Source organism: Vicugna pacos, chromosome 1 (assembly GCF_048564905.1).
Source record: "Vicugna pacos chromosome 1, VicPac4, whole genome shotgun sequence".
Classification (NCBI taxonomy): domain Eukaryota; kingdom Metazoa; phylum Chordata; class Mammalia; order Artiodactyla; family Camelidae; genus Vicugna; species Vicugna pacos.
In genome coordinates, this window is record NC_132987.1 from 61,729,618 (window position 1) to 61,742,155 (window position 12,538).

At 48.3% G+C, this 12,538-nt stretch overlaps 2 protein-coding genes across 3 annotated transcripts in view; both read left to right on the forward strand.

Moving 5' to 3' along the window:
- Positions 1 to 12,538, forward strand: part of LOC140696973 (uncharacterized) — a 277,558-nt gene that overhangs the window by 248,059 nt on the left and 16,961 nt on the right. The gene's annotated exons all lie outside the window — the stretch shown is intronic.
- Positions 3,194 to 12,538, forward strand: part of BDH1 (3-hydroxybutyrate dehydrogenase 1) — a 46,085-nt gene continuing 36,740 nt past the window's right edge. Inside the window, exons 1-3 of one of the 2 annotated variants that reach the window (XM_031683155.2) lie at positions 3,194 to 3,584; positions 3,795 to 3,916; positions 11,466 to 11,592. In XM_031683155.2, coding sequence (XP_031539015.1) covers positions 11,510 to 11,592 — 83 coding nt within the window. In that variant the 5' untranslated portion in view covers positions 3,194 to 3,584; positions 3,795 to 3,916; positions 11,466 to 11,509. The remainder of the gene's footprint in view (positions 3,585 to 3,794; positions 3,917 to 11,465; positions 11,593 to 12,538) is intronic. The other variant, XM_006200940.4, reaches the window with a different exon arrangement.

Below are 12,538 nucleotides of genomic sequence, written 5' to 3' on the forward strand. Positions count from 1 at the left end.
ACAGTGATCAGTCATTAACTGCCAAGTCATATTACTCAAGACAGGGCCCCTGCACGGGGTTATTGCATTCCCAGCACAAAGCACAGTGCCTGGGATGTCAGGGCTCAATCAGCGTGAACTGCATTAAGGAAAGAAGGAAGGGGTTTCACACAGTGCTGTAGCTCAGGGAGGACAGGCACTGGTGGGGACACAGGTATTTTTTATCTCCTCATACAATTCCCTCTTCAAAGATCCCAATTATCTCAAAAGAACTTTGGTTAAATTTCCAAACTACTCCTCCCCCTGCAACACACAGACACACACACAAAACAACACAACTCTGTGGCTTAAAGAAACAATCACTTTAATTAAATACATTAGAGTCAAGAGACAGAAAAGGAGTGGGGATGTGGGTGCGTGATACATTCCTCTTTCACTGCAAGGTCCAAGCACTAGTTTTCCTTGCTCATTCACTAGAGAGAGAAGGTTGGGCCTCCAGTTCTCATCCATGGGCAGAATTCAGTGCTAAAGTCACAGTAGGATCAAGGGCTCTTCAGCACACTAGAGTCTGATCATTACAGCTTTGTCTAGAATAATACATTAGGCTTTTTCTTTCCTTCACTGTCAATTATAGAAAAAGCTACTTGGCACTTCTAAAATTCTGCAGATTAAGTGCACAATTTCTAACCAAAAACCCCAAAATACAAAATTTTTTTAAAAAAGAAAATTCAATCACATCAAACAAATGAAAGACCTGCGGTTGTTTGGGACAGTTTGGTGTTGTGTTTCTCTATCCCCCAGCAGAACTCAGCACAGCACTTGTAGGCTCCTGGAGGGCTTCTAGGTAACTGGCTAAGGGCAGGATTTAACCTGCACAATCTGGCACTCAACACTTACACTGAAGGCAGAGAAGAGCAGCAGCATTCAGAGATGGGGCAGGGCCAGATCTAGAAGAGGAGGGCTGGGGCCTAGGAAGATGAATGATTAGCTTGAGCTGGGATTCAGGAAGGGTGTGAACTAGGAGGCAATTAGGAACTAATACAGGGACAGGAACAAACACTGGTTCTCTGGGCAGGGGGATCTTTGGAAGGAGCTTCATTCTAACTGAGAGTCTTTCAGGATGCTACCCTTCTACAGAGCCTGTCCTGAAGCCTCATCAGAACTCCCACTACACTTACATATCTCTCTTCAAGAAGACTTACAGGGCTTCTAATGACTCATTTAGCTTATGTATATGTCTAATTTCCTTCTTGAAGGCTGGGACTAAGGGCTGTTTCCTCCCAAACCTAGCTTGGTAATCTGCAACAGCACCCTCCTGGTGTTGAAATGAGATGAAATGTGCTAGGCGCCAAGGACCCTGGCCTGAGACCTTGCATCTGGGCAGAGGAACTGTTTTTACAGCGGGGACAGAGGAAGGGGAGGGCAAGGAGACATAATCTTGGTACACGCTGTGTTGGGAGTTATCTGGGTCCCACTCTGTCTCTGCTTCCACATTCAACCCCAGATCTGAGAGTTTAGTTTCTTCAGTTTGAAGATCAGCAGCCAGGACCTTGGAAGGAGGGAAAAGGTATAAAGTGGGGCTGAGAATGGCTTTGTTGGGCATTCACCTAGACAGCCTTTCAGCTGGCTCTATCTCCTGGGAGTCTCTGATACTTCCTTCCTGCCTCTGAGAGCTTATTATTGATGCCCTAGAGCACATGGCAACTGGGGAATAAAATGAGCAAATTGATTTCTCGTTAGAAGACTTGAGAAAGGTCTGCTGACAATGACCATGAACAGTGAGCTGAGATTCCTATTTTGGATTAACCATTGGCTTAGCCTGGGTTCCCCCCACCAAACAGACTTGGAGCAAGAACTTGTATGCTAGTAGTTTATTTGGGAAATGAATCCCAAGGAAGGGTAGTGGAGGACTGGGAAGAGTCAAACAGACAAGGAAGGAAAGAGAAAGGCAATCCAAGGGTACATTATCGAGCTGATCAAGTCGGGCACGACCACAGGCAGCCAGGGCTCTATCATCTTAGGTGTGGTATAGAAAGTACCTTGGAACTGCCCACTGGAAGAACAGAAGAGTGGAATATTTCTCCACCAGCTCCTGTCTGCCTTGGTCAAAGGTTGTCCCAGGACATGTTAATTCCTTTGCACTTCCAGGTTCATGCATATGTCAGAATGGGCTGTGGCTTCCTGCAGGGGTCCTAGGCTGCAGCGACAGAGAAGCCTTGATACAGGAAGATACCAGGCACAGCTGAGGCAAGGTGATTTCAGGTTATACCCGTAAGTGGTTGGTTGCCACAGCAAAACTGGAATAAAAAGATGGGCCGGGAGGGTGTGAGGTCAGCCACTGACCTTCAAATGTCCTGTCTTTGTCTTCCATAAATAGAACTTTATTTCTATTAATTCTCAGTTCACAGACAGCATCTATGGTATTCCTAGGTAGAAATATTAACTCTTCCTTTAGCTGACTACTTTCCTAGCAATGCATGACCTGCAAAGTGTAACCTGGTGACTCATTATACAGATTTATGTTATGGCTGTGGCATGCTGTACCAGTGACTATTCTGAAACACAGCACTGAAGCAAGCTTGAGTATGTCTGTGAAACGGGTACAGAGAACCCAGTCCATCCTACATTTATGGTTCTCCCAGCCTTCAAAGCTCTATGTGCCAGGAGCCGGGGGTAAAGAAGTAAGACACAGCCTCAGCCCTCAAGAAGCTCAAGTAACAGAAGTGACAGGTTTCATTAAAGTCCCTCCAGGTCTTTCCTTCCTTTCTGTTTTCATCTGCCTGGTCCCTTTCCAGTCAGTCCTTCTCTGTAATTTGACCCAAACATAGCTCTGCCACTAATTTGCCCCATAGGTTCCTTCTCCTCAGCCGGTTTCTCATCCTGAAAACTTGGCAGGGGAGCCTGATCTGTGGAGGATTGACCTCTGGTGTTGTATTGCTGAAACTGAGAAGCTGTACTATTTCTAATTTATTTGTTAAAACCCGTAGGAACAAATTTTTAAATAAATTTCATCTACTCAAAAGACAAATTTAAAAATCAATCAACCAACAACCCGGACGAGCTCGAAAGACAGCAAACGTGCATAGGACCTGGGAGGAGCCAGGTTTCCTCACTTCCTGGAGCAGCATCTACACCCTGTCCGCAACCCCTCGGGGTTGAAATCTTTTCCCGCCTGCTGCAGAAGGGACATGGCGGTGGAGGAAATCTACACCCTCTTTAGGACCAAGACGGACTGGCGGCAGGGTTTAATCTCGGGCTGGGCACCTAGCGACTGGGGGTACCCTCTGCGGGAGAAGGGCTAGGCGGGACTCCGCAGGGCGAAGGAGGCGGCGCGGGAACGGTCCCCGCCCCGGCGACGCCTGCCGTCTGGCTCCGCCCTGCGCAGCCCTACGAAGCGAACCCAAGGGATGTAGCAGCACCCCGGTAGCTGAGGCAGGAGGCCGCAGGAGTGGGAGCCGGTTGGGGGGCTTCGAGAAGCAAACGGCGGTAGCGGCCCGACTTGGTGGTACAAGACCCGAGCGCCGGTACCTGCGAAGCGCGGGGTGACGGCGAACGCACCAGCTGAGCCCCCAGTAGCTGCAGCCCCTGCGCCCGTTTGCTTTGGGGTAAGAGTAGGGGGCCGCAGCTCTGCAGCTCGGCGTGATGCACCGGCGCCCTCTTCTTGGTTTGGTTTGAACTTGCACTGCCTTTTAGCCCGGTGGCCAGGATGCGGGTGGGGAGGGGGACATCAAGTCCTGTAGGCTGGGCCCTGGGGCTGCGGCGGGAGTAAGAGTGGAAAGAGGGATCTATCCCAGCCAGACCTGTCTCATCTCCAGGTGGTCCTCATCCGCCGCCCTCCTGGACCTTCTGTCCAGGGCGTCCGTCCTGACGTTAGTACTCGGAATAACATACTTGGCAAAAGGAGTCCCGGTTTGAACACACGGCCCGAGTCTCCCAGGTGAAACCCTCAGCACTTATCCTCTGCCGCCGCGTTTCACAGAAGACAAACCCAGTCCCAATAAGGGAAGAACTGGCCCAAGGTCACAACGTAGTCAGAGGCCGAGCGGTAGTCCTGCCTCCTAGCCCGAGCTCTAGGCACTGCTCCCTTCTCCCCGGTTCTGCCCCGTATCCCTCGTCTTCCTGCGTCCTCCACGAGGCTCTGTTCTCGGGGATTTGGGGGGTGGGAGTGGGGTGCTTCCTCTCTTCCAGTTGTGCCCTCGGGAAGAATGCTGGACAGGTCAGGCCTCGGTCCCAGCTTCCTTGAGTACAAGCGGAGCTGACTGTTGCTGGAGGACCGTACAGGCCATAGGACAGGGAGAGGAGGAGGACCGAGCGAGGTGGAGGAGCCATGGGGGCAGGCCGAGGATGCTGGGGTAGTGGTGGGCCCGGGCCAGCGAGGCCTGGAGCCACCGCAGCGCACTGGAGCGAGGACAGCCTGGCTTTGTTTGGATGGTGCCATCTCAGCCAATGGGAGCGCTACTGGGGCCGTGCCCCCTCGGCTCCCCGCCTCTGGTGGATAGGAAGGGACTGCGGCCACGTGATTGGCTGCTCCGTCCAAAGCGCGGGGCTTGGCGCTGCGCCTAGCAAGTTTGCGCCTGCGCGCTTTGCCGGCGTGCTGGAGCGCGTCGGAGATTTGCGCCAGGGCAGCGTCCTCGGGCAGCGTCCTCTTCTCGGGGTCGCGCGCTGCTGGGGGAGGGTTTGGAGCTGAGCGTGATGTTGAGCTCCCTTGAGCAGCGCGTGGCTTTTTCCAGCCAGTTTGCCAAAATCTGCTTGGAGTCAGCTGATGCTGAATCACTGTCTAACCCTGCAAGGGTTTGCAGAGGTACACGTTTCATTACCGTGGGCCTCCTGCTGCTGAGATCCTTTATGAAGCAGCAAAAGTCCTACTTTTCACCAGAGCTTTGGAGCCTGGCCCTGCACAGGGCATATACCCCTAGCGGGCGAGGAAGCTGACCTTTGAAATTTGTGTAGCTTTCATATTCTTTCAGTACACATTTACAAAGTGTCTGCTTCCTGTCAGACACCAGCCTTGGTCAGTGATAGAACACGTGAGTCTTATTTGTGGGATGCTCATAGTCCAGGTTGAGATTGGTGGTCAGGTGGGGGCTGTGGTTGGTTATAAACAGAAATACCTCTAATACTGCACAACTTAGGTTAAGTGCTGTTTCAGAGGCACAGAAGGAAGGAGTGAAATGCAAGTATGGGCAGGAGATTTGAGTTTTGATTTAGGGAATCAGGAAAGGTATCTTGAAGGAGGTATTATTTGAATCAGTTAGGACTTAGTAGATGAAGGAGACATCAGATTTGGTATAGGATGAGCAAATCACAAAAACTGGAAAGTACAGGGCTTACTGAGAGATGGCATAGCAAATGATATAATGGGTAGATGAGAAAAATATATTTGGAGAGACGATTTGGAGGGGCCTGGAAAGGACCAGGATACTGGGCTTGTACACTTTGATTTGAAATGCAGTAAGCACTTATGAATAGGACAGCTCCTTAATCTGTCAATTATACTAATGTCATTTTTTACATCTGCACCAAAAATCTTGGAAGTATCTTTGATTCTTCCTTTTTTCATATCCTGCGTTTAATTTGTTAGTAAATTGCAATGGGCTATACCTTCAAAACATAGCCAGACTTTGACCACTTCTAATTACCTCCATAGTTTCCACCAGGGCTGGCAGCCCTTTATATATCTCCAGGGAATACTTTTTCACATTTTCCTGGAGTTGTGCAGTGCACAACCTGCATGGCTGTACATGATGGTCCTGGATTACTGCCATAAGTTCTAAATGGTGTTCCTGCTTCTGCCTTTGTCCGTCCTCAGTCTATTCTTAACCCAGTGAGAGTTATCATATTAAAATACGTCTGATATGGTATTCCCCTGCTGAAATCTCTCTTAATTCATTCAAATATCATGTGCCTACTGTGTACAGGGCACTGTTAGGTGTTGAGGATACAACAGGGACAAAAAAGACAAAAATTCCTGCTCTCAGGGTTTACATTCTAGTGGGACTGAAATATGACAAATACAATAAGTAAGTACAATATGTATAATGTGGCAAGTTGCCAAGGAGGAAAAGAGAAGGAAGCAGGGAAGGGGGATAGAAAATGTCAGGGTAGGGATGGGATTGATGGGGTGGGCAGATAATGCCTTACTGAGTAAACATTTGAGTAAAAGATTGAATTGAGAGAATGAGCCCTGCGGAGAGTGAGGAGAAGAACGTTCCTGGTGGAGGGAAAATCAGGCAAAAGCCCTGAAGCATGAGCTTGCCTGACATGTTCCAAGTACAGCACGAAGGCCACTGTGACCAAAGTGCAGTGAACAAGGAGGGACGAGATCAGAGAGGTCATGGGGACCTAGATTATGGAGGGCATTGTAGGCAGTCTGAGTGATTTTGGCTTTTACTCTGAGCAAAAATTTGGTGCAGGAGTGACATGATCTGATTTGTACTTCGTAGGCTCATGGGGGCAGTGTTGAGCAGTGTCTGTTGGACTAGGATGGAAGCAGGGAGCCTAGTTGAGACACAATTGCAACAACCCAGGCAAGAAGGGATGAAGTCTTAGCAAAGATGATAGCAGAGGATGCTTGATATACTGTGAAGGTGGAGTCAGGATTCGCTGACTGCTTGGCTGTGGAGTGTGCAAGGGAGGAGTCAAGAACAAGGAAGACTCAGAGGAACAGATATTCAGCGCCACGGCACAAGCTCAGTTTTGGACAGGCTAAGTTTGAGATACCTATTAAACATTCAAGTGGAGATGTTGGATGGGTAGTTGGATACCTTAAGCCTGGAGTTCAGAGGAGAAGCTGGTTGGAGATGAAAATTTAGGAGATGGCAGCATGTAAGTCATATTTAAAGCAATGAGAGCTCAGCCTGGTTGTGAGAAGAGACCAAGAAGGGAGCCCTGGGACTCCATCGTTTAGTGATCTGTCTTGAGTTTGGTAGGCAAGCCCTGTTCTAGGCGTGGAATGCCTGCTTAAGCTAGCAGTTGTAGTTATGGCCATTTTGGTAGCTCTGGTAACACTTTCTCTTGGGGAACAGCAGATGTCTCCTTGACAGAGTGGAGAGGGGGAGGCTCATGTTGCTGTTATGTTACGAGATCTATAGTGTGACATTCTCAGAATATGGGGCAAGCTTAGGAATTAATGATAATGATCTGCAGAAAGAACCTGCTTTTAGTGTGGTTTCACCAATATTCAGCTGCAACTAACAGAAACTTTAAACTTGCTTAAATCAACACAGAGAATAAAGACATGGCATGAAGCTGAAGGTAGGACGGCAGCTGGGTCTCTAAGAGCAGAGCTCCCCTCTGGAGTCTCAGATGTTGTTTTTTCTTTCTCTCCACCTCCATCTCTGTTTCATTCTACGTATGTGCCTGACTATTCTCTCTGTCCATCTGTCTCTCTCTCTCCAGACTGGCTTTCTCCATCTCTCTTTCTGGCTTCATGCTCAGAGTAGCATAGCCACTTTCCTCCCCACTCTAGCAGCCAGATCACATGTCTCTGCCCCGCAGGGATGGATTTGCGTTCTTCCACAGTGCCAGGGGACAGAATGATAGATTCATCTGTTGTCTTTCCTTGACCCAGTGGCCCTGGGAAGGGGGCGGGGTTCTCATTGCACAACTACAGCTACAGAGGCCAAATCCTGTGGGCAAGAGACAGGTCCAAGAGGACAGGGATCAGGTGAACAAGACAGACACCCAAAAGATGGCCTCTGCAGAGAGTGTGATGTGTTGTTCTCTGAGGAGAACTGGCCATCACCTAAGTCTAATCTGGTGACTAGAGTGTTGGACTAATCCGAGTGTCTGCATTAGGTTTGCCTTTGCTGAACAGGGCTAAAGTTAAATCCTTGGCTTTTATTGAAGGTCTCTGTTAAAGACAGCTATATGAAAGTCATGTCTGCATTTATGATAATATGGTAGTGAGAACCTCTACTCTATCATTTGATGTTCCTATATAATACTTTTAGACTTTTGTTCCAGAATAGTTATCTCTCTAAGGAATAATAGGCATCTTTTTTTGAATGAGGGCTTTAAAACTTGTCTGGTTTCCTTTTTTGATGGCCTCAAGGAATCCTCCATTAACTGTACAGTGAGCACACATATCTGAGCTGAGCTGGAACTTTCAGGTAAGATAATGCTAAGTGATCAGTTGGGAAATAGCCAAAGGGTAATAGACATTTTTCTGATGAGAGATCTCAAATGCAAATGCCCACAGTGTCCAGGCAGTTAACAGAGGTGATGTGGGTAGGCTTAAGATAGTAAGTGCAAACTTTTTGTATTGAGTTCAAACATAACACAGCTGCTTAGTTACATTGCCTTTTAAAACACTAGGTTGGCCAAAAAAAACAGCCAAGTAGAATGTGTTGGAAACAGGCTGCGAGTTGTCAGATGTTGGAGTCTCACACAGCTCACTGGCTTTAAGCTCCTCAGTGTGGGGTCTCTCCACAGGATGGCTCTCTGCCTAAACCCAGCATGCCCTCCTCAGTAGAACAGAGCCTTCCCTTCCTGCCTGGTATTACCAAGGCCCATCCAGACTTCATGTCCAGAAACTCAAGAGTTTTCTCCTTCCTGCCAAAGTCCAGCCTCCTGAATTCTCTCAGTTCGCTGCTGATGCCCTGCGTCTTCTGAGGATGTCAGTACTGGGGATATCTGCCACTTGCCGGGGACACCCTGACCCTGACCCACAGGAATGCAACCAGCTATGTCCTCTGCAAGATAGTCCTGTCAGAACGCAGCAAGCGAGCCCAGCGTCAAGACCAGGATGAACACCGGTTTTTATTGGAGGAGGGGTGCAGTCCATGGGTTTTACATTGACAATGCAAAGGACGTGCCCTTGAGAGCAGACCTAAGTGTTCTCAGTGTTAGAAAAGTTTCTCCCAGGTTAATTAATATGTGAGCATCTTGACTTTGTGACAGTATCTTATAAATTTGATAATCGAGCAGCTGATTGAGGTCAAGGCTAAGGAGATGGTCTTGCCCCGACAGGGACTCTGCCTGCCTCCTTGCAGCACCCTCCTCCCACAACCATTTGTTTCCAAACCAAAAGGCTTTTCAAGTTTGAGAAGCTAATATTTACAGAGAATAAAGCCCAGCCCAAGACATAAGATGACAAACAAACCTGAAGAGTGTGCAGGAATCCCACTGCCTATAGCATTGTTTTGGGGGATGAAAACAGCAACATAATTAAGAAATGTAAAAAGGAGAAGAAAAAGAGTTCTAAAATTCTAACATTTTGTATGTAAGAGACTACATTGTGAATGGTGCATTATTAAAGGAGCTGAGTTTTTGTGCACTTTAAGCTATTTTGAGTGCAGCACTTTTAAATATTGCTGACTCAAAGGAAAATAAAATTGAAAGCAGCCCTCTCTGTGGAGATAACTTTGAGGCATTCTCTGCCACAGGCATGGAGCAGAAGGGACGGGAAAGGGCTTTAATTAGAGACAACTGGATTTAAAAATCACCCAGCGGTGGTGACCTCAAACTCCAGTCCTGGCAGAAGTAGGTGGAGATATGTGTGCTCAGCCAACTGGTCAGTATTTGGGTGGGGTGGGGGGCACCCCTTAAAGAATCTGAGCCCAGCATGGGCCTGTGCCTTCTAAGGAGGGCCAGTCTATGGTGGGGGTTGTGCGGCGGTGGGGGTAGGGTTCGAGCACTTAACTCATCCCCACTCAGCAGAGACTTCACTGAGTGCCTTCTTTGGGTCAGGTTTTTTCTGGGAATGAGGGATTCAGTGGTGACCAAGATGGACGAGGTTCCTGGCCTCACTGAGCTTGTGCTCTAGAAGGGGAAGATAAAGTAATGAAGTAATTTTGGGTTGAAGGATGATTTTTTAAAAATAATATTTATTTTTTTCTAAATTTCTTTTATTTTGGAGTGGGTGGTAATTAGGTTTTTATTTGTTTGTTTTAATGGTGGTACTGGGGGTTGAACCCAGGGCCTTGTGCATGCTAAGCACGTGCTCTACCACTGAGCTGTATACCCTCTCCCCAAGGATGATCTTACAGAGGGCAGCCCCTGTGTGTTGCATGGGGGGTTGGGGCAGCCTCTCTGAAGCTGGTAGGGTGGGAAGGACTCAGCCATCTAGAGTGGGGAAAGGCAAGGTCCAGGGCCACGAGGTGAAAACGAGCTTGGTGTATGTTCAGGAGGTCAGTGTGGCTCCAGTGCAGTGAGCACAGGGAAGGTGGTGCCGGAAACTGAGAGCAAGGGAGGCCGAGGTCCGTTCCAAAAGGCATGGAGAGGAGGCTTTTAGGCAAGGGAGTCACATAACCTGACTGGGGTTAGAAAGATCTTTCTGGCTGCAGGGCTGAGAATGGAGTGTGGTGAGTAGGGGCAGGGGTGGAAGCAAGAGCCTACTGCATGGTCCAGAAAGGATCACATAGATCAAAAGGTCCCTATTTGTTTGCCTTTCCTGAGGATTGAACTCCACGTGCCTCCTGCAGTGAACACCCTGCGGTTGGCTAGTTAATGAATTTATTCCACACCCACTGGCCCAGGGGGCTGGTTATCAGTTAGATTAGGGGTGCTGGCAATAGGACAGGGAAGGAGCTGCCTCTCAGGCAGAGCCTTATTACTGATAAGAACAGGTTAACAAACCAGAGGTGGGTGTGCAAGGAGAGACTAGGATGGTTCACCAGGAAAAGAACAATAGCTCCCCCGGCTGTAGTTGCCTTGGTCAACTCCCTCGCCTCCTCCCTTCCCTTCCCTTAGGCCGGGAGGAATCACCAGAGCAGAATTAAGCAGAGTTTGAGGGCAACTAATATACCTGCTGATCAGCAATTCCTAATGCACGACTAGTCACAGTGCTGAGTAGCCTTAAGGTGACACCAAGTGATACATGTCGTTGTCACAACCAAGTTGATTTAACCTGGACAGGGGCTGGTAGGGTGGTGGGGGAGACTCTGTGTGTGTGTGAATTGAGGTTGATTAGAGTGTGTCTCAAATTCTAGCTCCAGTCTCCAGGCTTTTATGAGTTGCTGATGAATTCAGCCCCCGAGTTGGACCCTGTGTGTGGTGAGGTGGGGAGAGAGGTGGAGAGCTGAATCAGATGCTACATGGCCCGGGGCTGGAAAAGCTGCCCGGAGGCATGTGGGCACATTGAGATGCATGTTCTGCTGGATATGGTGAACACAGACAGGAGAGAGGAACTCATGGAGCTGGAATCTCTGAGGAGGCAGGTCCCCCAGTGCCCCTGCACAGCCTGGTTTGAAAGTCACTAGTCTAATCCAACCTTGTTATGCTGCAAATGGGTGATGACCCATCCAGGGTTGCCCTAGAGTTGATGACACAGCCAGAGCCAGAGCCCAGGTTTCCAGATGTCCCAGCCTCCTGACTCTTTCCATCATGTGAGGATGAAGCTTGAGAGGAAGGTGGCAAGAGGAGACTGCCTGGTAGCATGACTGGACCTGGGCCAGACAGAGCCCAGTTTGACTTTCACAACCTGGAAGGAATATAGCCACCCTTGAAGGCAACAAGGCAATGCTGAGGGTGCCTTTATGTTTCAGAACCCACCAGGAGGAGCCTGACCATTCTGCCTCTTGTGGCCACAATGCTGACCACTCGCCTCTCCAGACCCCTGTCACAGCTCCCAAGGAAAACCCTGAGTTTCTCTGATAGAGGGAATGGAACCAGGTAAGAAATTGAAGGGTGGAGGTAGCCTTGAGGGTTATAGGTTCTGGGCAAAGCAAAGCTCTTCACACATAATAAGGCTTGACTCTCAAAAATGTCTCTCAATACCCATTGTCTATCAGCAAAGGACACTTGAAGGTGTCCTCAGAGGACCGAGACCTTCCCACGGCTCACAGGGCACAGAAGAATATCTTTCGTCAGATTATTTTTTAAACTTTTTATTTTGAAATAACTCTACACTTACACAGAAGTTGCAAAAATAGTACAAAAGTTTCCTTATCCCCCTTTCCTAATTTCCCCAAATGTTAGCATCTTACAAAACCATAGTGCAATCATCAAAACCGGGAAATTACCACTGATATACTACTACTAACTAACCTATAGATCTAATTAAAATTTCACCAAATGACCCAGTAATGGACCTTCTCCTGGTCCAGGATGCAAACCAGGGTCCCCAGTGCATTTAGTTGCTGTGTCTTCTTACTCTCTCCCTGTGGGGGCACTTTCTCAGTCTTTGTTGTTCATGACCTTGACACCTTGGAAGACTGTCTCTCAGTGTGGATTTTGGGATGTTCTCATGTTTAGATTCAAGTATGCATGTTTGGAAAGGTAAGGTGGTGCCCATCTTGGTGCATCACATCAGGAGGCACAGATCCCATTACTTTGATTACCTGGCTAACGGCGCTTTGAAAATGTCACCTGTGAAACCAATTAAGCAAAATGTCCCAAGACTTCACTGAACTGTGTAATTTAGAGAAAGCATTAAGTAAAAATGAAAGAAGCAGCTCTTCTTTGAGAGCTCCTGGAAGTTGCCTTTTCCAAGGGGATTTAGTGTGCTCAGCTACCTCGTTTTATTCCTTTGCAGCCAGAGCAAGGAAAAAGTAATGACTTTTTCTTTCTTTTATATTTGAGAGGAGTTAAATCAAGTGGCAGGTTAAATTCAAAGTCC